Here is a 26,630-nt window from a genome sequence, read left to right on the forward strand (position 1 = left end):
AACAAAAAGCAATAAGAAAAGACGTTATGTTATATACAAAGGAAAGGAAACGCAGGACCAAACTAATAAATATCGGCGCTCAGTGAGCACCTCGGTGTGATCAGCTGTTCGTTTAGCGACAGAATGATGGAACTGTCAGTGCACGCTCAAAGGTAAACCTGTAGATGGCAGTAATGCAACACTGTGGATGTCAGCTGCTGTAAAACCCAAAAGAAGAAGAAGAAGGTAAACCTGCGCATGCGCACACGGACTTCCTCTGTCTGCTTGATTGCGCCAAGCGAGCGATTTCATGCACATTATTTGCTTTAATCCCCTCAAATTAAATAACTTCCCAGCCACAGAATGGCCTGATATATTGTGAGATATTACAGAAATAAACAGATATCACAATGACAATGATTTCTCTGTACATTGTACTGCTAATATCCAACATACTAATGCTCTTTTTTTAAGTTTTTTTTTTTTCTGGTCAATAGTAAAATATACGATGTGCTACCTCTCCACAAAGATTCCAGCCTGCACAGCATGGACGATGCTACGAAACCGTGGCTTCTCCTCTGGCCGCCGTCGCACGACGCCCATCTTCCTGGTGAAGGTAGATGCCAGCCAATCACGCACCTCCATCGGGACAGAGTCTGCCTGGATATCGCTGAGCTCATCCTCTGTATCCAGCAGGCGTCTGGGGGGGAAAAAAAGAGTAATTTTAACAATTCTCATCATCTCATCTCATTATCTGTAGCCGCTTTATCCTGTCCTACAGGGTCGCAGGCAAGCTGGAGCCTATCCCAGCTGACTACGGGCGAAAGGCGGGGTACACCCTGGACAAGTCGCCAGGTCATCACAGGGCTGACACATAGACACAGACAACCATTCACACTCACATTCACACCTACGCTCAATTTAGAGTCACCAGTTAACCTAACCTGCATGTCTTTGGACTGTGGGGGAAACCGGAGCACCCGGAGGAAACCCACGCGGACACGGGGAGAACATGCAAACTCCGCACAGAAAGGCCCTCGCCGGCTACGGGGCTCGAACCTGGATCTTCTTGCTGTGAGGCGACAGCGCTAACCACTACACCACCGTGCCGCCTTTAACAATTCTAATGTCAGTAATTAAAATGAATAAAAGCTAATAGCCACAAATTAGCATTGCAGAAAGATGGTAATTGCTGGCTAGTACCTTCCAGTCCCTGTTATACTCTGACATTTATTTCATACTTAATTTAAATCTCAAGGTTCTGGGTCTGAAACCCTGCTTTGTTATATGTATATTTGTTCCAATGCGGTACAAGGTTGAGAATTGTTCAGAGTTTTGTTCCTGTTGTAAAATTATGAGATTACTTCCAATCCTGAAAAGCCTTAGGACTATATTTAACCTGCTTTAATAAGCCAACCAGCAAGTTATAATTTAAAAATAAAAATAAAAAAAATCACTTTATGTTAAAATATTTAACAATTATTCCACGAAATCGAGTCGTACATGAGCTGATAGCTGACGAGTCGCGTAGCAACGAGTTCCTTATAATCCGTGTATGACGAGATTGAGTGGAATAACTGTTTTATTCTATCCACATTCACTGAATTTTGAGAAACAGAGCATTTTTATTTTTTTTGCAAATTCGGTTAATTAAAAAATTTATACAAAACGTCCGACAAAATCATTTCTGCTTAGAATGTAAACAAACTGGTGAAATGACAGGAGCAATTTGTGAAAAATGTGATGATGATAATAATTTTTGAAAAATAAGAAAGATACATTCTTACCATCAAATACTTTCACTCCATATTTTGTTCCTTTTTTGTATTTTTTGGGGGTTTTGTTTTCGAGTAGTTTTTATTTCATCCTTTTTTGGTTCAGCAACACGCTCCACCATTTTGTTTTTCTCTACTCACAGTATATGAGCTGATATCTTAGTAGTAGAGTAGCCAATCAGAGCATGCAATTGCTCATATCCAGTGAACGTGGATAAAATAATGACTGTTGTATTCGATTTAAGGATGTCTTTGATCACCTAGACAACTGGCCACACCCTTGACAACAATGACAGTTAATGTTTTGATGAAACAACATTTGAGAACTTTTAAAAACAAATGTACCTACAGATCATTATATTATACTTTTTGACATTTGATGCAAAGTGGCCATCATTTGAGAAAAGAGACAATTCAAGCAGTTAAAGATGTTTCGGGTATTTATGGTTCTTTAGCAGAGCTGGGAATTGAAGCTATTATTTCAAGATTGCTATCTCCGTGCATTGACCATTCATCCACCTGAATCACCAATGACAGGATTTCTGAGATGGTTTTTACACTCGCCGGCCACTTTAATAGGAACTAATGCTTGATTCTAAGATTCCTGTTCTCGGCTGCAGGAGTGGAAATCAATGCAATGGAATCTCATGCTGAGATGCTTTTCTGCTCACCACGGTTGTAAATAGTTGTTATGAGTCACTATATCCTTTCTGGCAAAAAAAGCTCAAACCAATCTGACCTCTCTTATCAATAAGGCAGGGGTTTTCAAAGTGTGGGAGAGTCAGCCCCCCCTCAGAGAGCAAATAAACAACAGCGCCCCCCCACAATTTTTGTTGTTGCTATACTTAATGTTCCATTCGTATTTAAAAAAAAATGGTTGTTGTACACATTTTTATTTTTTTCTTTAACACATTTTAAACATCTGTGCTTTTTAAAACATCTTGTTTTACACATTTTAAACATCTCATAGCATCGTTAGCTAGCACCTCTTGACAGACAGCACACTGTGGCAGTGGAGCATCTTCAGATCCAGTCCATGAAAATCCAAACTTTAAATAATCGTGGTCATACTTCCTTCTTTTTTCAGTCCCCCCAGGATTCCGCGGGCCTTTTTTGTGATTGTTGCGGGCTAAAATGTCTGATGTTGCGGGGGTTTTCCAAAAAATTGCGATGAAAGTTGCGGTGTTTTTTAGGTTTTTGTTGCGATTACATTGCGGGAGGAAGTGAAAGTTGCGAGAAATTGTTGCGATTTTCTCTTTTTGTGATTCAAATTGAGTGATATGTTAAATATTAAGTTATTACCGAAAAACTATTGATTAAAAAAACAAAGACACTGAGAAATGGTCCTATAAACAACTTTACCAATATAAAAGATTACCAGGACTACAAAAATGCAGAAAAATAGGCTTTACTTATCCAAATGCACCTGTTGGTTCAAAAGTTAAAGTGCAGAGAACCTCACAGCACAACATGAAGTTACCTTAAAATATAATATAAATGCCTCAGCTTTCATGTAAGAAAAAAAACTATTAATACTAGTACTGTGTGCAGGCAGTCTCTCCTGAAGACTAAATTAAACAATAATTATAAACTAATAAAATAAATGGCTCAGGCTTCATAGAAGAAAAAAAAACAATTTGAACAGAATCTCACAGTATGATGCTGAAGCTGCCTAAACAATGGAAAATAAAATACCATTTTGGCAAAAATGTTGGCATCCATTAATTTCTTGTATTAAGTAAAAAAATAATGTAAAGTGCACACAGTCCTTCACTGTAAACATAAGACACTTTCAGTAACACAATTTAAGCCTATATAAACACTGACTCGCACATGCTGCTTCTCTTGAACGTATACACGGAAGTAAGGCGGAAGGTAGTTTGTCAACGTCACCTCAAGACGACGCCAACGACTGGTCAAATTTGCGGGAAAGTTGCGGTGATTGGATATAATTGCAACACTGCCCTGAATTCGCGGGGATTGGTTGGATTTGCAAATCGCAACATCGCGAAATCCTGGAGGGTCTGGTTTTTTGCTTGGCCCAGACTCTGTCTCCTCACTCACTGTAGCTTTAGGTACTAAAAATCGATCCATTTTGTCTCTGGCAAAGGCTAGCTGAAGTTCGCTAAATGTCCGCAATAGTAACTTATTCTGGTTTATTTTTTCCTCACGTTGCGCCCCCCCTGAAGAACTCTGGCGCCCCCCAGGGGAGGCGTGCCCCACACTTTGAAAAGCCCTGCAATAAGGCATTTGTTTCCACCCACAGAACTGTCACTCACTCAACTCAATCTTTTTTGCTTTTTGCACTCTAGAGACTGTTGTGTGTGAAAACCCCAGGAGATCAGCAGTTTCTGAAATACTTAAACCACCAGTCCGTCTGGCTCAAACCAACACCCATACCACAGTGAAAGGAAGTCACACTTTGAGATCACAGTTTTTCCCATTCTGATGTTTGAACATTGTGAACATTAACTGAAGCTCTTGATTTGTATCTGCATGATTTGATGCATTGTGCTGCTGGCAGTGGATGGGTGTTTCTAATAAAGTGGCCGGTGAGTGTGTATCATATGCTGTGTTCATCTAAAGCAAAGTTTCCGATCTCCGACTGCTGCCTCAACTTGGAATTTGTAGGTGTCCTTAATCCTGTGTTCAACATGTGGTGATGATCTAGTTTGTTGTTTGGAGAAACTCCTGATCACTGACTAGATGGAAAATTACATATTTTCAAACTCATATTTACCATTTTGAGTTAAATCAAAAGCAGCTATAATCATAATCTTTATAATCTCCACTGTTATGGCTAACCAGCTAGCTAAAATTCACTAATCTGACAGGACTTCTGGACTCTTTATTCAGACCCTCCAGGATTTCGCAATGTTGCGATTTGCAACTTCAATGCAAATTCAACCAATCCCCGCGAATTCAGGGCGGTGTTGCAATTATATCCAATCACCACAACTTTCCCGCACATTTGACCAATCGTTGGCGTCGTCTTGAGGTGACGTCGACAAACTACCTTCCGGCTTAAATTCTGTTACTGAAAGTGTGTTATGTTTACAGTGAAGGACTGTGTGCTTTTTACATTATTTTTTTACTTAATACAAGAAATTAATGGATGCCAACATTTTTGCCAAAATGATATTTTATTTTCCATTGTTTAGGCAGCTTCAGCATCATACTGTGAGATTCTGTTCAAATTGTTTTTTTTCTTCTATGAAGCCTGAGCCATTTATTTTATTAGTTTATAATTATTGTTTAATTTAGTCTTCAGGAGAGACTGCCTGCACACAGTACTAGTATTAAGGGTTGTTTTACAATCAGGGGACAAAGTTTGTGTCACAGGGGTCCAAAATTCAAATTGGTTCTTGTACCAGTTTTTAAGTGAAGGACAAGTTAAAGAACAGATAGGCATGTGTAATAGTTTGTATTATAACAAGATTAAGTGTAGCTTTAAGCAGGGCTGGGAGAAACAAATGAAGTGATTCTCGGAGAGGACTTTTTTTTTTTGACAATTCAGAATCCACTACTTCCACAGTGCTTTTAAATATAAGGCTGTAAGCTTTGTGTTACTTGTCCCTAATATTTATGTCCCAATATCTTGACCACATTTTAGGATGAAAATAATCATTTTAGATATGTTATTTTATATTGAAAAATTAGCTGTCTCGGAGACGACATTTTTTTTGACACAATTCCATACTAATTTGATCAAAATAGTCTGAAAACTTACTGGCATTCAACATTAAAACTTAACTATGTTTCCAATGATATGAAACCAAATATTTGTTTTATGGTATAAAGAATGATTTAAGTGCATCCCTTTTGGAGCTACCTGTGGTCAAAAAAGCACTTTTTCTAAATGACACAAGTAATTTTGCTAAATATGACATATATTGCCATACATTCACCAAAAATAACGTTATCACCATTTTTTTTTTTTGCATGGTAAATAGAGCTATCACAGGGCTACAATAAACAACCAAGTTTATTTAGTCAAGCCTTTTGATATTGAAGATAATAAGTGTTAAATGTGATTTTTAGCTTGTGTACCCTGATTGTAAAACAACCCTTAATAGTTTTTTTTTCTTACATGAAAGCTGAGGCATTTATATTATATTTTAAGGTAACTTCATGTTGTGCTGTGAGGTTCTCTGCACTTTAACTTTTGAACCAACAGGTGCATTTGGATAAGTAAAGCCTATTTTTCTGCATTTTTGTAGTCCTGGTAATATTTTATATTGGTAAAGTTGTTTATAGGACCATTTATCAATGTCTTTTTTTAATCAATAGTTTTTCAGTAATAACTTAATATTTAACATATCACTCAATTTTAATCACAAAAAGAGAAAATCGCAACAATTTCTCGCAACTTTCACTTCCTCCCGCAATGTAATCGCAACAAAAACCTAAAAAACACCGCAACTTTCATCGCAATCTTTTGGAAAAAACCCCGCAACATCAGACATTTTAGCCCGCAACAATCACAAAAAAGGCCCGCGAAATCCTGGGGGGACTGCTTTATAGTCTGTTGATATGATGTTCTCTGTGCAGCAGTTCCAGGAAAAATGCCAAGAACAGAATACGTACTTATACATGTTTTTTATTGATCTCACAAAAGCATTTGACTCTGTAAGCCTGTGGAAACTTCCAACCAAAATTGGTTGTCCAGTAAAGATCATCAGCATCATACGCTCTTTTGATGAGGGCTTGATGGCACAAGGACATGGCGGCTCTACTATGTCCAAACCATTCTCAGGATCAAATGGCACCAAACACAGTTGTGTTATGGCACCACTGCTGTTTGCTATTGTCTTCTCATTGATACGCGTTCTATGACCATAGTCAGGACATTTTTGTTCGCTTTCAGACAGGCAACCTGTTCAACCTTCAGCTCCTACAAGCTGTGACACGGGTCTTTGAACTTCTTGTATGAGAACTCTTGCTTGCTGATGATTGTGTGCTTGTAGCCCACACTGACGCAGGCATTCAAAGCATAACAGACAGGTTTGCAGCTGCCGCAAGGCACTTAGGTCTAACTATTAACCTCAAAAAGACGGAAGTCACATTGCAGCCAAGTTCTGGCTCAATTTATCCTGCACCCACTGTGACGATCAAAGGGACAGCTCTGAAAGTGGTTGATAAGTTTTGCTACTTAGGTGGCACGCTGGCACAGAATGCCACGATTGATGTTGGGATCTCAAAATGATTCAGAAGGGCAGATGCCTCCTTTTGCAAGTTGACACAAAGGCTGTGGAGCAAACATGTCAACTAAGATTCATGTCTACCATGCTGCTGTGCTTCCAACCCTGCTCTATGGCAGCAAGTCCTGGACCCCCTACAGATGACATATTAAAAAGTTTGATCAGTTCCACCTCAGATGCCTCAGCAAGATAGCAGGGATCTACTGGAAGGACAAGGTCCCTCAAACAGAAGCATTTGAGCTCTGTAAAATACAGGGCAATTTCAGTTATTTTAACTGAAAATAAACAAAGTTGCAGACAAATTGTTTAGAACAGGAAAATCAACTAACAAACGACCAAGTTTTGTTCCTCATGGGAAGATCTACCCAAAACACCGATCAGAACTGAAATCGGGTGAAAACCGTGAAAGGAGATACAATTCTAGTAAGAGGCCTGGAAACTTCATTAATTTGGCCTAATTAGTAACTCATTATCAAAAAAAATTGACAAAACAACAACCAACTTTTGTGCGGAGTGATGAGTTCTTCCCAACATACCAATCAGAACGGAAATCCATGGAGAATTGACGGAGGAGATACGATTTAACTGAACTGTGGATGACGGACGACAGACGCCACGCCATGGCAACAGCTCATCGGCCTTAAGGCCAGATGAGTTAACGAAGGCTATAGGAAAAGAGGTGGGCAAAGGAAAAGATACAAAGGCATCTTTAAATCAAACCTCGGATCCTGCAATATAAACCCTGACACATAAAAGGCCACTGCCAGCAATAGAACTGCATGGCGTGGACTCTGCTCTAAAGGCCTGACCTCTTTTGAGGAGGGTCAAATCCAGCAAAAGAAGGACAAACGATGGTGTCGAAAGAACCCCTTGCAGACTCAAATAGTCACTGGAAATGCAATGAGCGTGGACGAACTTGCATGTCCCGTATGGCCTGGTCAGCCACCAAAGAGCATTTAGTCAACCATTTGCCCAAAGGTGAGATCTGTCTTTTGGAGCCAGCTCACTCCATCCACTGTTGTCAATGCTACCTTTCTGGATAAAATAAGCTAACATAATGAGGTTCCTGAGAGGATCCATAAAGAATTCATAGTCATAATCTTTATAATTTCCACTGTTTAGCTAGCTGGCTAAAGTGAGCTAAATTGACAGGATTTCTGAGAGTCAAGGTTATACTATTTATAATCTTCACTGTTAATGCTAGCTAGCTTGTGAAAATCAGACAATTTGTGAGAATTTCCGAGAGGCTTTTTAAGTCATATTGTTAAGGCCCGGTCCCACTGGCCGATGGACACAAAACGTATGCAAAAAGGACACAGCGGACGAGCAAAATTTCGGGGGTGGCTCTATCCGTTTTCATCCGCTCCAGAAATGGACAAAATTGGCGAAAATTTGCGAAAACAGAACGGAAAAGAACGGACGTGGGTAGTATATAGCGGGGATGTTAAACGCATGTTCATAGGAAGCCTAGCGGATGAAAGCGGATGGAAGTGGATGACAGCTCCGAAGGGGTTACCGGTGATAACTGAGAAGCGGACGCATAGCAGAAAGAGCGGATGCATAGCGGATGAAGGGGATGTATCACGTACGCCTAACGGAAACAAAGGGGATGTTGCGCGGATGTATATCGGATGCAGACCGTTCACTGCGCATGCGGGGGGTATGAATTGCGTCTGCTCCGCGGATATAAAGGGATGCAGCACGCACGCCGTCAGCATAAAGCGGAAAGACGTGCTGGCGGCTACATCGATACATCTCTACTACTAGATGATTTTCTCCCCCTTTTTATACAAAATATCGATTGTCCGCTAGGTGTCCTTCTACATACTCTAGACATACTCCAGACATCCTAAACATACGAGATACATCCTAGATATAAACGCTTTGTCCGTTTTGAATACTTTATATACAAGATGCATACGCTTACATCCTTTCTATTTCCGTGCTACTAACGATGAATAGACGTTTCATGTACCTTATCTTTCCTCCCTCTTTCCGTTTTCAGCTGCAGCGGATGTGAGTTGCGAGGATGCCCAGAGGATGCAGAGAGGATACAGCAGACGTTTAACGGATGACGACGGACATAGAACGTTTGTTGCTCGTATATGTCGCGGATTTACATCGTACACGGCAGAAAGTTCATCCGTTCTAAAAGTTTTGTGCAGCTCAAAACTTTTTGCGCGGATGAAATCACAGTGGACGGATGCTCAATGGATAGAGCGTATGAAGCACGTATGCAATGAGTACACAACGGATGAATAGCGTTTTCCAACGGATGGCAAAGATTTTTTTACGTTTTACATCCTCTTTGCATCCGTAAGTGCAGTGGGACCGGGCCTTTAGTCTTTATAATGTTGTGTTAATGCTAGACAGCTAGCTAAAATAAGCTAACCTGACAGGATTTCTGAGAAGCTTTTTAAATCATAGTCATAATATTTATAATCCTTGCTGTTAATGCTACACTACCGTTCAAAAATTTGGGGTCACCCAGACAATTTTGTGTTTTCCATGAAAAGCCACACTTTTATTTCCCACCATAAGTTGTAAAATGAATAGAAAATATAGTCAAGACATTTTTCTGGCCATTTTGAGCATTTAATCGACCCCACAAATGTGATGCTCCAGAAACTCAATCTGCTCAAAGGAAGGTCAGTTTTATAGCTTCTCTAAAGAGCTCAACTGTTTTCAGCTGTGCTAACATGATTGTACAAGGGTTTTCTAATCATCCATTAGCCTTCTGAGGCAATGAGCAAACACATTGTACCATTAGAACACTGGAGTGAGAGTTGCTGGAAATGGGCCTCTATACACCTATGGAGATATTGCACCAAAAACCAGACATTTGCAGCTAGAATAGTCATTTACCACATTAGCAATGTATAGAGTGGATTTCTGATTAGTTTAAAGTGATCTTCATTGAAAAGAACAGTGCTTTTCTTTCAAAAATAAGGACATTTCAAAGTGACCCCAAACTTTTGAACGGTAGTGTAGCTAGCTAGTGTAAGTAAGCTAGCTTGACAAGATTTCTGCGAGACATTTGAAGTCATATTCATAGTCTTTACAATCTTGACTGCTCGTGCTAGCCAGCTGGATAAGATTGACAGGATTTCTAAGAGTTTGTGGATGTCATAGTTGTAATCTTAACAATCGTCACTGTTAGTAACGATGCTAGTCCCGCCATGAATCTTACAGACAGGCTCTGTGTATATTTTTAAGTGACAGCATTGAGAGGGCATTTAAGAATGTTTGGCCTTTTGTTGGTCTTACATCTTGTCACTATTTCTGCAGCAGAATGACTTGTTTTATACTGTTTACTGGACCCTACAGTAGGGTGACCAGACGTCCCGGTTTTACCGGGACAGTCCTGATTTGGGGTTGTGTGTCCCGAGTCCCGACAAAAGTCTGTCGGGACACGGATATGTCCCGGTTTTCGCCACTCGCGACGTTTGCGACTGAGCAGCGTGGGAATCATTAGCGAAGATGTCTGCATTTACTATTTTGATGAATTGACAGGAATCGCAAACTTTCCTGGTTACTGCCCCCTGGCCCTGTGGCATGGGGGTTTATTTAGCCACATTATTCCAGACAACAGAACGTGTTGCCATGCAACAATAAAATAAACATTAACTGGCGCGAATGTTCTTTGTCTAGCAGCTAGCAGCAGTAATGCCGCAGCAATTATGCCGAAAAGAAAATGTACCTTTTCCAAAGATTTACAGAGCACCTACCCCTTCCTCCGAGAGATGCAGAACAATGCGCACGAAGCCGACTGCACACACTGTAAGTGTTTTGTTCTTGTACTGAGTTAGGTAGCCTATGTTGCAAATGCTGTGCGCTCCTGTGGGGGCTTTCCTCGGGCTGTCGCCCCTCTCCTCCTTTATTGCTGTTTTGTTTGAGTGTATATTCTCAAATCACTTGTCTCTTTTTTGTTTCTGTTTAACATACCATTCTGACAGTTTGGCCATATTGCTGTGTTGAACAGCTTGTTGCAGCTTCCATTAAAGTGTTCACTTTTGTCCACATCTTCTTGCTTTATTCATTCAGTTGTGGGGAATGGTTAGTAAGGTTGATTCTGACCTTGGCTATGTTGAGGTCACATATCTACTTTTTAAGTTCATGCTATAGTGCATACAATTTTAGAGATATAGCCTACATGTGCATATGCATTCTTCTTGGTGTTCTCACAAACAGGTGAAATAAATCAGTTTAAATTTGGCCTATGGACATAGCCTGGCCTATTCTCAGCCATTACAAAATCTGTTGTCTGACCATAATTTAACTGATCTGTATACCACTATGCTACGAGATAACAAAATGCCTGTTTGTTTTATTTCATGTGAGATTTTGATAAATGTGAGCTTCAACAAAATGATAAGAGCACCTCTCCGAGTGTCACGTTTACGTAAAAAAAGGTGTGCGAGCACGAGCATGGTCGCGCGCAAAAGTGTCCCGGTTTCAGACTCGGGAAATCTGGTCACCCTACCCTACAAAATAACGTCCAATGACTCGATAATGCTCATGGCCTGGAGACATTGTTTTGTTAGCTGGGTTGAAGTCATGAGTAAAATTGTAGAGTGAAAATGAGCATTTTAGAAGACTGGAGGGCTGTGAGTCAAATCCAGATTAGAGAAAGAGCAAAGACAGAGGGGTATGGATTGTGAGTTATAAAACACAAACAAACAAACTCACAAGAAAAAAACAATATCATTCTTAATAATTAAAAAAAAAAAAAAACAGAAAAAGGGGCAGCACGGTGGTGTAGTGGTTAGCGCTGTCGCCTCACAGCAAGAAGGTCCTGGGTTCGAGCCCCGTGGCCGGCGAGGGCCTTTCTGTGTGGAGTTTGCATGTTCTCCCCGTGTCCGCGTGGGTTTCCTCCGGGTGCTCCGGTTTCCCCCACAGTCCAAAGACATGCAGGTTAGGTTAACTGGTGACTCTAAATTGAGCGTAGGTGTGAATGTGAGTGTGAATGGTTGTCTGTGTCTATGTGTCAGCCCTGTGATGACCTGGCGACTTGTCCAGGGTGTACCCTGCCTTTCGCCCATGGTCAGCTGGGATAGGCTCCAGCTTGCCTGCGACCCTGTAGAAGGATAAAACGGCTAGAGATAATGAGATGAAAACAAAAAAAGCCCAGCGGGAACCTTTACCACTGACCCTTGCTTTTTATACGTAGCTATCTTAACAAACCATGGTACCATGAAACATGTTCCGATAACACACATGCGGTTACAGCCATTTAACAAGCTGAAAACCTGCTGCCATGGCAATGCACATCTCTGTGGTCATCATTAGAGAAATTAATCATAGCAGCTGAGAATGCCACTTTCAGTGGAGCACTAACAGAGGATGGAAGGAACGGCATAAAAAGTAGGAAGGTAGAGAGCGTGAAAGAGAGCGAGAGAGAGAGAGATGAATCTTTAGCGAGAAGAACAGAGAAGCACCACCGCAGGTAGAGAGATATCCAGAGACAGAGAAAAGCAGTGGATAACGAGAAAGGGTCAAGAAGGTGAGAGATAAAGAGGAGAGAAGGATGCTAGATAGATACATATAGTGATGGATAGAAAGACAGCTGGAAGAAGTAGGAAGATCACAGTCAAAAAGGAGGAAAAGCAGGAAAGAGATGGAGATAGTGATGGGTATAAACTAACAGGAGAATGATAAGTAGACAGAAAGACAAAAATAGAGAAGGGATAGTGAATGTGAGGTAGGGAGAGAGATATGGACAGATAAAGAGAAGAGAGAGAGAGAAAAAAGCCTTTATTTGTCACATGCACACTCAAGCACAGTGAAATTCGTCGTCTGCATTTAACCCATCTGAAGCAGTGAACACACACATGCACACACACAAGTGAGCAATGAGCACACACACATACCCAGAGCAGTGGGCAGCCATGCTACAGCGCCCGGGGAGCAGTTGGAGGTTAGGTGCAGTTGGGGGTTAAGGAAAGAAAGAAAGAAAGAAAGAACAAACGAACAAACAAAGAGAGGATATAGTGAGGAGAAAAGGGCAAATGGGGGCGGCACGGTGGTGTAGTGGTTAGCGCTGTCACCTCACAGCAAGAAGGTCCGGGTTCGAGCCCCGTGGCCGGCGAGGGCCTTTCTGTGCGGAGTTTGCATGTTCTCCCCGTGTCCGCGTGGGTTTCCTCCGGGTGCTCCGGTTTCCCCCACAGTCCAAAGACATGCAGGTTAGGTTAACTGGTGACTCTAAATTGACCGTAGGTGTGAATGTGAGTGTGAATGGTTGTCTGTGTCTATGTGTCAGCCCTGTGATGACCTGGCGACTTGTCCAGGGTGTACCCCGCCTTTCGCCCGTAGTCAGCTGGGATAGGCTCCAGCTTGCCTGCGACCCTGTAGAACAGGATAAAGCGGCTACAGATAATGAGATGAGATGAGAAAAGGGCAAATGAGTAAAGTGGGATGGATAAATAGAGAATACGGGGATAGAGGCGTGGTAGGGAACTACATACAGAAAGAAGAGATGGGCAGAAGAAAAGAGGAGAGGACATTTTCTGCAGAAAGAGTAAAGATAAGTGAGGAATCAGGACACCCACTGGGAGAATCGGGACTGGAGGGGATATTTGACTTTTAATGTCTTTACACAATAAAAGGTAGAGAACTCCAACCAAATCAAAGACATGAGAATGCCAGGAACAGAGAGAGAGAGAGAGAGAGAGAAACACCTCCTGCCTACCAGCACACACACACAAACACACACACACTCATATGCGTGTGGAAACCCAAAGGCTCCCCCTTCAGAATAGTGGCACAATCACCCTTCAGAGAGATCTTCAGAGAACAGTATTATGGATAATACAGCACCAAAATGAATGAACACTCTTCACTCAGGGGGCACTCAACACATTTGATCATGTTCCCTCTCCCTTTTCTCTCTCGAGCTGCCCTGTATAGCAGAAAGTAGTTTGATGTGGGAACTCATTAGAAGAGATGCTTCAAAATGTTGCTATTATATGAAGGCATTAAGTGTGGCACGGTGGTGTAGTGGTTAGCACTGTGGCCTCACAGCAAGAAGGTTCTGGGTTTGAGCCCAATGGTCGACGGGGGCCTTTCTGTGTGGAGTTTGCATGTTCTCCCCGTGTCTGTGTGGGTTTCCTCCAGGTGCTCTGGTTTTCTCCAAAGACATGTAGGTTAGGTTCATTGGTGGCTCTAAATTGACCGTAAGTGTGAATGGTGATGTGTCTCTATGTGTTAGCCCTGTGATGATCTGGCAACTTGTCCAGGTTGTACCCTGCCTCTCGCCCATAGTCAGCTGGGATAGGCTCCAGCTTGTGACCCTGCACAGGATAAGTGGTTATGGATGGATGGGTGAAGGAATATATATATATATATATATATATATATATATATATATATATATATATATATATATATATATATAAAAGTGCTGCCAAGTGATTAAAATATTTAATCGCGATTAATGTCGCAACTGTCATAGTTAACTCGCGATTGATCGCAATTTAATCGCACATTTTTGTCACATGAAAAACCATTGTAATTCTCGTATCAGCATAAAAAAGTGAATGGGCTTGCTTTGTATTGCAAAGCATAACACGTCTTGACACAGCCACTGCAAAGTGAAACCTAAGCTGAGCACCGGGGCTGGCAAAAGAACCATGAGTGAAGTGATCTACTGCTTGAGTTAGTCTACAACTCTAATCAGAGAGACAGGTTACACAGTGACGGTAGGCTTGACATGCTTGATTATAATATAAAGTACACTATTATATTAACTTTAAGTTGTTCGTTGATAAATATTGCATTGAATCTGATCTTTACTGTTTCAGCTCACTTAACACATTTTGTACTTTTACACTTTCTGCCTGTTGATGCGTTGCGCTGTCCAATCAGAGGCGGCCAAATTTGCATATTACAGGAAGGATTTCTGGGATAGCATTGAGTTTACAGTTCAGAGGGATCTGGCTTCTTTAGACGCTGTCTTCTTAAAACTGAATAAATATTTAAAAAGAGCCAAATGAGCCAGTCTTTTGAACGGCTCTTTTCAAAGAACGGATCACAAACATGCGGATCCCATCAAAGAGCCATAAATCCCATCTCTACTAGCGTGCCCTGCCCGCCCTGGTTCTTTGGGGGGGAGGAGGGCAGAGGACTCTGGCTGTGCGGGGCGTGGCATTACAGTCTAGCTGCTATCGTTTTTCTAAGCAAAGTCTCTGTTCCAAGTTCCTGGCAGTTTCAAAAGCTTATGAAAAACCTACATCATGTCACAGAGTGTTAATCTCACGATAAAAAAATTATCGCCATTAAAATTGAGTCAAGTTAACGCGTTAATAACGCGACATTTTTGACAGCACTAATATATATATATATATATATATATATATTTTTTTTTTTTTTTTCTATCCACATTCACTGGATATGAGCAATCATGTGCTCTGAGTGGCTACTCTACGACTAGGCTATCAGCTCATATACCGTGAGTAGAGAAAAACAAAATGGCAGAGCATGTTGCTGAACCAACTGAGGAAGAAATAAAAACTACTCGAAAACAAAACCCCAAAAAATGTTTACAAAAAAGCAACAAAATAGGGGATAAAAGTATTTGATGGTAAGAACATATCTTTATTTATTTTTCAAGAATTATTATTATTATAGAGTTTTTCACAAATTGGTCCTGTCATTTCGCCGGTTTGTTTACATTCTAAGCGGAAATTATTTTGTCAGACGTTTTGTAGAAAGTTTTTATTTATCGAATTTGCAAAAAATAAAAATGCTCTGTTTCTCAAAAGCCAGTGAATGTGGATAGAATAAAACAGTTATTCCACTCAATCTTGTCATACGTGGATTATAGACAACTCGGTGCTATGTGCTTCGTCAGCTATCAGCCCATGTATGACTTGATTTCGTGGAATAACTGTTAAATATATATATCAGAGCTCCCGATGAGTGAAAAATGTGTTAATAAATAATTCCATGTTATTTTTTTTAAAGCAAATTAAAAGTAAGTGCTGGATAAAAACCCATCTATCTTATGTAAATAAAGATACAAGTTCCGTTGTCCGGTGGTCAGGTGTTTATGAGATACATTGCCTTGCACTTACAATTGGGTTCGTCATTCGTACGTATGGACATCGTAAAATCAGGTCGCTGCATTACCATATTCGCTTCAGTATGGAGATTTGCGCCTCATGCTTTGCGTATGGGGAGCTCAGCTATATAAATATTTCATATTTATATAGCACTTGGCTTGTCTGTAACCGAAAGACGTTTGCAATGACCTTGAGTTCATGCTAGCAAGCAACAAGTTGTTTATGTTTCCTGTAGTTCTGATGTGATACTATATTCTTTGTATACATGTATACAGTTCCATTTACATCATTTATTACTTGATATAAATATTATATACTAGGGTTTGTATTAGCTTCATTTGCTGATTAGCATAAGAAGCTAATTGTACAAGTTACACTTACTCACCAGAGGCACCAACGATCTCTGCTACTTCCTTCCCAGCTTTATTTTTCTACACAATGTCTTTCCGTACACTTGAGGTGCGATCAGAAAGTTCTGAAACTGGTCCTGCATGTTGTCGCAAAAACGAGGGTCGAATGCTGTCACAAAAAGGCACGCAACACAGGTTCCGATGCTGACAGCATGACATCATGCGGCATACTGAGTCATAAAGGTTACCACTCACTCCTATTGCATGTCCATGATCCGTTCTTTCACAACAGGAACAGAGAACTTTCTGATCGCAGCTCGTATAATGAAAGGTTCTGCATCACAGGATAAGATAAAATCATGGCTATAAACGATTCGTTCATTTTGGTAAATCAAACCATGATTTCACATTATATATCATTATAATTCACAAATTGAAGAAACTTCAGACCACACGTTCTGTCGGATTGGTCTGAGGAATCATGAGCCAGTCATCTGGATTTGTCGTGTTACTGCTTTGTACTTAATTTCCATAGAATTGAGAACATCTCACTTCAGATGTCTCTTGGCCCTGTTAATTTCAGCTTGCACTTATACCCGGGAAAAGCCCTGCCTCTGGATGGAGGGATAGCGATCAGAGTGTTCGAGATGGCGTGTAGATGTTGATGTAATTACAGACTATTTAGAAGAGGAGAAGAAATCCATCACTTGCCTCGTTTCATCGATGTAGACCGCTTCCAGCACTGAGGCGGCATGTTCAATGTTCTTCCTGAGATCCACAACATTCACCTCACCCTTATCCAGCTGCTTCACTAGACATCTCAACCTGCAGGAGATAGGAGATCAGATCCAGATCAGGCTTATGCATGTAACCAGATCAGAGCATATATTCAGATAAGATGCATAATTAGATCAGACTTGTATAACTAGATCAGACACAGGCATCCAGATCAGACTCATATTTCTAGAACAGAATATATATTTAGATTAGACTCACGTGACTAGATCAAATACATACAGTATATCCTGATCAGACTCATTACTACAGCAGACACAGACATCCTGATCAGACTCATGTCACTGGATCAGATACATATATCCTGATCAGACTCCTATTACTAGATCAGACATATATATCCTGATTAGACTTGTATAACTAAATCAGACACATGCATCCAGATCAGACTCATATAACTAGAACAAAATATATATTTAGATCAGACTCATGTCATTGGAACAGATATATATATCCAGGTAAGACTCATATTACTAGAACAGAATATATATTTAGATCAGATGCATGCAACTAGATCAGATGCATATATCCTGATCAGACTCCTATTACTAGAACAGACATAGATATCCTGATCAGACTCATATAACTAGATCAGACACAGGCATCCAGATCAGAATATATATATTTAGATCAGATACATATCACTAGATTAGATACATATGTCCTGATCAGACTCCTATTACTAGATCAGACATAGGTATCTTCATCAGACTTATATAACTAGATCAGACACATGCATCCAGATCAGACTCATATAACTAGAACAGAATATATATTTAGATCAGACTCATGTAATTAGATAAGATACATATACCCAGATCACACTCACATAACTAGAACAGAATATATATTTAGATCATACTTATATAATCAGATCAGACTCATAACCAAATCAGATGCTTATAGCCGGCTCAAACCCATATAACAAGATCAGATTCATGTAGAGAGATCAAATGCATGCATTCAGATCAGACTTATAATCAGAACAGATGCATATATCCAGATCAGATTTATACATAGATCAAGATGAAACTTGATCAGACTCACATAACCACATCAGATGTATTCAGATCAGACTCATATACAATATCAACCTCATATAACCAGATCCAATTTACAGTAAACAGATCAGATATATTTTTGAAACATACACAAATAGATCAGACTATACACAACCAGTTAAAAAAAATCCATATATAATATCAGGATTACATAGACCCAGTACATATATAGATCATACAGATCAGACTCTCGCTACGCAGTCAGAAACACATACTCTGAAAAGACTTGCATATAAAAGCAGTTCAAATTCACATACAACCTGATCATATCAGATTGTCACATGACCAGATCAGATCCATACAGTGTCTTGCAAAAGTATTCACCCCCCTTGGTGTTTGTCCTGTTTTTTGTCTCATTACAAGCTGGAATTAAAATGGATTTTTGGAGGGTTAGCACCATTTGATTTACACAACATGCCGACCACTTTAAAGGTACAAATTGTTGTTTTATTGTGACACAAACAATAATTAAGATGAAAAACAGAAATCTGGAGTGTGCATAGGTATTCACCCCCCCCCAAGTCAATACTTTGTAGAGCCACCTTTTGCTGCAATTACAGCTGCAAGTCTCTTGCAGTATGTCTCTATTGGCTTAGCACATCTAGCCACTGGGATTTTTGCCCATTCCTCAAGGCAAAACTGCTCCAACTCCTTCAAGTTAGATGGGTTGCGTTGGTGTACAGCAATCTTCAAGTTATGCCACAGATTCTCAATTGGATTGAGGTCTGGGCTTTGACTAGGCCATTCCAAGACATTTAAATGTTTTCCTTTAAACCACTCCAGTGTAGCTTTAGCAGTATGTTTAGGGTCATTGTCCTGCTGGAATGTGAACCTTCATCCCAGTCTCAAACCTCTGGCTGACTCAAACAGGTTTTCCTCCAGAATTGCCCTGCATTTAGTGCCATCCATCGTTCCTTCAGTCCTGGCCAGCTTTCCTGTCCCTGCAGATGAAAAACATCCCCACAGCATGATGCTGCCACCACCATGCTTCACTGTAGGGATGGTGTTCTCAGGGTGTTGGGTTTGCGCCACACATGGCGTTTCCAACGATGCCCAAAGAGATCAATTTTAGTCTCATTTGACCAGAGAATCTTCTTCCATGTGTTTGGGGAGTCTGCCACATGCTTTTGGGCAAACTCCAAACGTGATTTTTTTAAGCAATGGCTTTTTTTCTGGCCACTCTTCCATAAAGCCCCACTCTGTGGAGTGTAGGGCTTAAAGTGGTCCTATGGACAGATACTCCCATCTCCGCTGTGGATCTTTGCAGCTCCTTCAGTGTTATCTTTGGTGTCTTTGTTGCATTTGTTCGCTATAATGGATTTAATGGAGCTCCGTGGGATATTCAAAGTTTGGGATATTTTTTATAACCCAACCCTGATCTATACTTCTCCACAACTTTGTCTCTGACCTGTTTGGAGGCTCCTTTGTTGAGAGCAATTCCAGCGTTATGGACATGACACTTGAACTCAAAATGGCAACAAATGACCCAGTGCATGTTTTATTGTCTCCCAGTATTTAAACAGGTGTTGCATATTTTAAGGCTGTACCATACTGGAGAAGTGATAGAACAAGAACAATTCCCATAGTACATCTAGGGCATGCCAGGAAATGCCAATAAAAGATGCGTTATGGATGTGACAGAAAAAGTATCACTTTTCTTGGGTGACTGTACGTTTTTATCAAACTCTGTGAAATCGTAAACCTAATGTCGAAATGGAGATATCCGTTTGATAGAGGGGTCCAAGGTGAATATTAAAAAATCTTTGTTTAAAATATTTTGTATTTCATGCAGAGTTTCGGAAGGAAAAGTCAGCGTTATGGATGCGACGAAATTCCGTTATGGATGTGACGCGTCTGAAATAGACATGGCATATGTTTCGAAAATCAGCAATTTAACCACCATAACCCTTTGAAAAACTCTCTAAATATCAGCTAAAACTATCAAAGTCCTTAAATAATATTTAGGATGGCTATTGTTTTGCTGTTTTGTGGATTTTAGCATACATTTCTGTGGCTTGTGGCAATAATATAGAATTGTACATGATCAAAGTTGATTTTAGCTTGGGGTTTACATTATAAAAAAGAAAGACTGACAGTGACATATTAGGTTGGTTACAAATTGGTTCAGCTTGTTCACATCTGTAAAATACAGGCCTAGGTGAGATCTCTGGGAGTGGTTTTGATGTATTACATGTTGCTTTATTTTTGCATGGTGAGGTTGACATTTACATGGAATTGCCCTTCTCATGTTGCTTGCTTAGTAGTGTTGCAGAGTCAGGGTCCTTCCAGAACAGGTTGATTTATACAGACATCATGTGACACTTTGATTGCACACAGGTGGATCTTAATCAGCTAATTATGTGACTTATGAGGTGAATTGGTTGGACCAGCTCTTATTTAGGGGTTTCATACAAAAGATTTCTGGGTTTTTTTTTATCTTAATTATTGTTTGTGTCACAGTAAAAAAAAAATTGCATCTTTAAAGTGGTAGGCATGTTGTGAAAAGCAAATTGTGCTAACCCTCCAAAAATCCATTTTAATTCCAGCTTGTAATCGAACAAAACAGGACAAACACCAACCAAATCCGACTTGCATATCCATATTAGATTTCTTATACAAACCTGCACACATACAGCCAGATCCAATGCAAATATTATTATTATTATTATTATTATTATTATTATTATTATATTTACCTTGCCAGAATGATTTTTACGCTACAGAAAGGTAACTAAAAGAGCACTATGTAATTTCTTATCCAAGGCAGAGAAGTCCAGTGACAGGTCTAGTCTACATCACTCCATTCTTGTACCATAAATCCACAAAAAGCCAATGTTTCAATCAATCCCCCGCTTCAGAGATTAGCCTTGGCTTATTGCTCATGAGCTGGTGGGATTCTGAGTCTGTCTGTCAGAATCTCTAACCTAATGGAGGTACAAAGACTTGGCCCACTCTATGTCTGCGGCTAGCCAAGCAGCGAGCAGCACCATTGAACTTGTCAAACCGACCAAAATGGATTTTAACATCATGCACATTTTAGTATTTCCTGTCATCATTTAAAAACAACAGGGACGTGATGGTACTAAACAGAGATCCATGTGGCCACTTGCATTTGTTTTGGATTCATGAAGTGTTTTTGCTTTTTATCTGCCGTCGCTCATTGAGAAACTACACCATTCAGTGTGTACATGTGTGTGTGTGGGTGTGTGGGTGGGTGTTTGATAAGCATTTGCCCGCGTTAAACCCAGCAGTCCTTAACGCAACACTGTGAGTCCTCATGGAAGTTTAACAGCAACAGAAACAGTGTGGGATCTTGACACCTGGCTTACAGACACCACTTAACGCCCACTATCAGAATCTCTCTCAGGAGCAGATTTGAAAGTACGTATCTTAAAAGAAAGAGAAGAAAAGACACACAGTGAGACACAAAAAATAACTATGAAGATTGGAGTTCCAACAACAAAGGGTTATTGAGTTATTGATGGATTGTCAGTACAATGTGTCTTTAATGTGATTCTCATTCAAAGCACAAAAGCTTTCTAACAAAAGCAGGACTTGTGTTACACACTAAGGAACCATTATATGAAGGTCCAGGCTCGAGGACTGTCATCTATCTGCTGCTATGCACAATGTATGAGCCGTCCTACACCTCATCCATCAATGGAAAGGGACCAACACATGACCGCAGATATTATTTTATCGGTGGGTCGTTTTCAGTGTAGGCACAGCTTTTAAACACTTCAGTGTCATTGCTGGATTAGAAACAGTCCATCTGTTAAAAATCTCCAGTCATCAGAAGACCTGTGGTAGGACGTGACCCTGATAAAGGACCAGAGGACAATTAACCTTCCAACATTTCGGAGCTTTGCGTTTTAACATTGGAGTACGCTAGTACAAGTTAACACTCAAAATATGGTAGCAAATAAATAGAAACAACAGGTGAACCAATCATTGTTGGGGTTCTGAACTCTTCAATATGAACTGATTCCCAGGAAGCCCCGCCCCCTTCTTACAGCTCACATTAGTAATGGTTTAAAGCCAGTGCTTCAGTCGCAACTTGATTTTCCTGCTTGAAAGATGCAGATTGACATGATACCTTTGCTTTCTATCAAGGTAAATGGAGCATGTTTTGAGTTCGTAAATTTGAAATAAAATCTAGCAATTAGACAAACGTCTAACATCTGACATTAGCTAACTACTGTATTTTTATTACCTCTGCCAACTTTGTTGGAGGAGGTTATGTTTTCGCTTCCGTTTGTTTGTTTGTCTTTCCCCAGTGTACAACCCCGATTCCAAAAAAGTTGGGACAAAGTACAAATTGTAAATAAAAACGGAATGCAATAATTTACAAATCTCAAAAGCTGATATTGTATTCACAATAGAACATAGACAACATATCAAATGTTGAAAGTGAGACATTTTGAAATTTCATGCCAAATATTGGCTCATTTGAAATTTCATGACAGCAACACTTCTCAAAAAAGTTGGGACAGGGGCAATAAGATGCTGGAAAAGTTAAAGGTACAAAAAAGGAACAGCTGGAGGACCAAATTGAAACTCATTAGGTCAATTGGCAATAGGTCATTAACATGACTGGGTATAAAAAGAGCATCTTGGAGTGGCAGCGGCTCTCAGAAGTAAAGATGGGAAGAGGATCACCAATCCCCCTAATTCTGCGCCGACAAATAGTGGAGCAATATCAGAAAGGAGTTCGACAGTGTAAAATTGCAAAGAGTTTGAACATATCATCATCTACAGTGCATTATATCATCAAAAGATTCAGAGAATCTGGAAGAATCTCTGTGCGTAAGGGTCAAGGCTGGAAAACCATACTGGGTGCCCGTGATCTTCGGGCCCTTAGACGGCACTGCATCACATACAGGCATGCTTCTGTATTGGAAATCACAAAATGGGCTCAGGAATGTTTCCAGAGAACATTATCTGTGAACACAATTCACCGTGCCATCCGCCGTTGCCAGCTAAAACTCTATAGTTCAAAGAAGAAGCCGTATCTAAACATGATCTAGAAGCGCAGACATCTTCTCTGGGCCAAGGCTCATTTAAAATGGACTGTGGCAAAGTGGAAAACTGTTCTGTGGTCAGACGAATCAAAATTTGAAGTTCTTTATGGAAATCAGGGACGCCGTGTCATTCAGACTAAAGAGGAGAAGGACAACCCAAGTTGTTATCATCGCTCAGTTCAGAAGCCTGCATCTCTGATGGTATGCGGTTGCATTAGTGCATGTGGCATGGGCAGCTTACACATCTGGAAAGACACCATCAATGCTGAAAGGTATATCCAGGTTCTAGAGCAACATATGCTCCCATCCAGATGACGTCTCTTTCAGGGAAGACCTTGCATTTTCCAACATGACAATGCCAAACCACATACTGCATCAATTACAGCATCATGGCTGCGTAGAAGAAGGGTCCGGGTACTGAACTGGCCAGCCTGCAGTCCAGATCTTTCACCCATAGAAAACATTTGGCGCATCATAAAACGGAAGATACGACAAAAAGACCTAAGACAGTTGAGCAACTAGAATCCTACATTAGACAAGAATGGGTTAACATTCCTATCCCTAAACTTGAGCAACTTGTCTCCTCAGTCCCCAGACGTTTACAGACTGTTGTAAAGAGAAAAGGGGATGTCTCACAGTGGTAAACATGGCCTTGTCCCAACTTTTTTGAGATGTGTCGTTTTCATGAAATTTAAAATCACCTAATTTTTCTCTTTAAATGATATATTTTCTCAGTTTAAACATTTGATATGTCATCTATGTTCTATTCTGAATAAAATATGGAATTTTGAAACTCCTACATCATTGCATTCCGTTTTTATTTACAATTTGTACTTTGTCCCAACTTTTTTGGAATCGGGGTTGTAACTCAAATGTAGTGAATGGAGTTTGATGAAATTTGGAGGAAAGGTGGGCCATGGGCCAAGGAGCAATTGATTAGATTTTTATGAAAATCTGGGTATGTATGTGGATTTAGGATCCAGAAATGTATGCGGATGCAGAACTTTTTTTGTCTGTTCCCAACGTAACTCAAAAAGTAGTGAACAGATTTGGATGAAATTTGGTGGACAGCTTTAGTATTATCCCAGGTTCAAGTGATTTGATTTTGATATTATGTGGCTTGGTGGAGTTATGCACTGCATTGTGCATTCCTTCTTTCTAGTGAGGAATGCACTGAAATTTCAACTGATGACATTTTCAGTTTTCTTCCAAAAGAGAGAAAGGTAAAAAAATTTAAAGAATAGCAACAACAGTAACAAAATAATAGGCCTACAAGGACATCTCCTTGTAGGCCTATGTTTCCTTGGCTGTTTGCGAATTGTTGGTACTTCAACAGAATATTACATGGTGTTATTCTGTCACTTGTTCAGTTGGCACTAGAACTTTCTTGTCTAGAAGTTCAGCACTTTGTGTACCTGACTTTTGCACTTGTTGTACATTGCTCTGGATAACGGCGTCTGGTAAATGCCTGTAATGTAATGCAATGTAATGTCAGATCTAACATTTTTCAAATAAGTTGATTGGTAAAGGTACGTAAATAGACTGATTTAAAATCTTCTGCTTTCTCGTTCATCTGAAGATTGCACATGGAAAAAAAAGAGCTACAGTCTTTAACTCGTCTACTGTCAGTAATTTTATACCTACAAAATGCAGCTACTTTATAAAGTGTAACCAATAAAATAAAGTAAAATAAAATAAATAAGCACTTCCTTATTTTGGTGTTTTTTTGTTAGGAAATTGACGTTATCTTAGAGAAGGATTAAAAGATGATTCAAACACGGAGTTGTGTGTTTGTTAAACAGTGGGGACTTAGGCTTTGTGGTGGGGTTCGCAATAATCTTTCGATTTTGTTCAAAATCCAACCTAAAGTGCTCTCGTTTGTTGGAATTCCTATGAGACTAGTTATGCAAAGCTCTGAGCTTGTTAGTGTAAAAAAGTCATTGTGGAACACATCAGAGGAGACATGGGCAGCCTTCAGTGGTCATGACTGGAGGTGCTTTTGTGAAGAAAAAACAAAAAAGAGAGAAAGTCAAGGAAGCACCATTCCTCACTGGAACAATATTAAAACAAGGGAAAATAAATGAAGAATTATTCAAACAACAACAGCAACAGCAATATGGACAGAGCATTGTCTTGAGCAGTTCTGGAGTGGTGATGTCGTTTTTGATGTCGTTGTCGAGAACCGTTCTGTGCTGTCAGTGTACAAGAGCGTGTTTTTGTCGACATATTCTCAAACGTCAGCTCCCAGAAGAAAGACAGAGGCAGCTGAATATGAAATGGCTCTTCAAAGTCAAGTGTGGCAATTTTGTCAAATTACAGCTCAACACAGTGAATCGAGGCCCTGCCATTTTGATAATGCCATGTAATTGCAGAGTAGACAAAAGCTAGCGTCTGGGATTGGAAAGGGACTTTCACAGGGAAATTTGATGTTGGTTCTTTGTGCAAATCTTTTCCTATCAAGTCTATAAAAAAATTTGAGATCAAGGTAAGAAAGCTATGATAGGTGCAACATCAGAAGCATGAGTTCAAGTTTAGTTCGTTTGAACTCTTTGTTCATTGTTTTATAATGTAGTAGTTATAACCAGTCATTTATTGATGCGTCATTCATGAACGATTCGTTCATTTTGAACTAATATTTTGTAAGACTCATCGCAAGCTGGCCTAGTGGTTAGTGTGTCTGCCTCTTGACTGGGAGATGGCAAGTTCTACTCATGGTCAGGTCATACCAAAGACCATCATAAAAATGGTACCTACTGCCATCTGGCGAGGCAAACTGCAATACAAATGTGAGTAGGGAGTAGAACTCTTGTGGTTATCAGAGGATCGTAACCCTGGCTGTGTAATAGGTGAGAGGCCAAGGGCTATAGAAACAGATATCAGTGCTGCCCAACGCACCTAAAGGTCCTGGTTAGTACTAGGACATGAGACTGCCTGGGAAGACCAGATCCTGGCACAGGAGGGACTCTGAAGGCCTGTGCATGCTCTTGCGACAAGGCTTTCGCAGACAGCTTTTCGCAGACAGTTGTAATTTATCGTTGCGCAGGGAGTAATAGGCGTGCGCGATGTTATTCACCGCTACAACGCAAGGGGGCGCGAAGTCGCGAAATTGCTAGGAGTAGTTGGTGGGTGTGGTTAGTGGAGTGTTTATCCTCTGGTTACTTATAATGACTAGAACTGGAGTCGTATAGATGTACGTACTTCCTCACTTCCTCGATCAACCGCTCTTTGTGCTGCTCCATCTTCGCTCATGTTTTTAAAAATGGCGGTCGTGAAAACAAACCAAACCGGGAAAGTAGGGAAGCAGAAGTGCGTGTACAGTGGATGTAGAGTGGACCAATCAGAGCCCTCTTGTCTGTGACGCTGTCTGCAAGGCTTCTGCGGTGGTCACA

General features: G+C 40.3%; 1 protein-coding gene across 4 annotated transcripts in view; it reads right to left on the reverse strand.

Moving 5' to 3' along the window:
- Window positions 1–26,630, reverse strand: part of pde1a (phosphodiesterase 1A, calmodulin-dependent) — a 352,383-nt gene that overhangs the window by 73,506 nt on the left and 252,247 nt on the right. For all 4 annotated transcript variants that reach the window (XM_060928983.1, XM_060928979.1, XM_060928981.1 and 1 more), the window contains 2 exons: window positions 17,076–17,189; window positions 497–679 (listed from right to left, as the gene is read on the reverse strand). In XM_060928983.1, the coding sequence (XP_060784966.1) occupies window positions 497–624 (128 nt within the window). In that variant the 5' untranslated portion in view covers window positions 625–679; window positions 17,076–17,189. The remainder of the gene's footprint in view (window positions 1–496; window positions 680–17,075; window positions 17,190–26,630) is intronic.

Source organism: Neoarius graeffei, chromosome 9 (genome assembly GCF_027579695.1).
Source record: "Neoarius graeffei isolate fNeoGra1 chromosome 9, fNeoGra1.pri, whole genome shotgun sequence".
Lineage (NCBI taxonomy): Eukaryota > Metazoa > Chordata > Actinopteri > Siluriformes > Ariidae > Neoarius > Neoarius graeffei.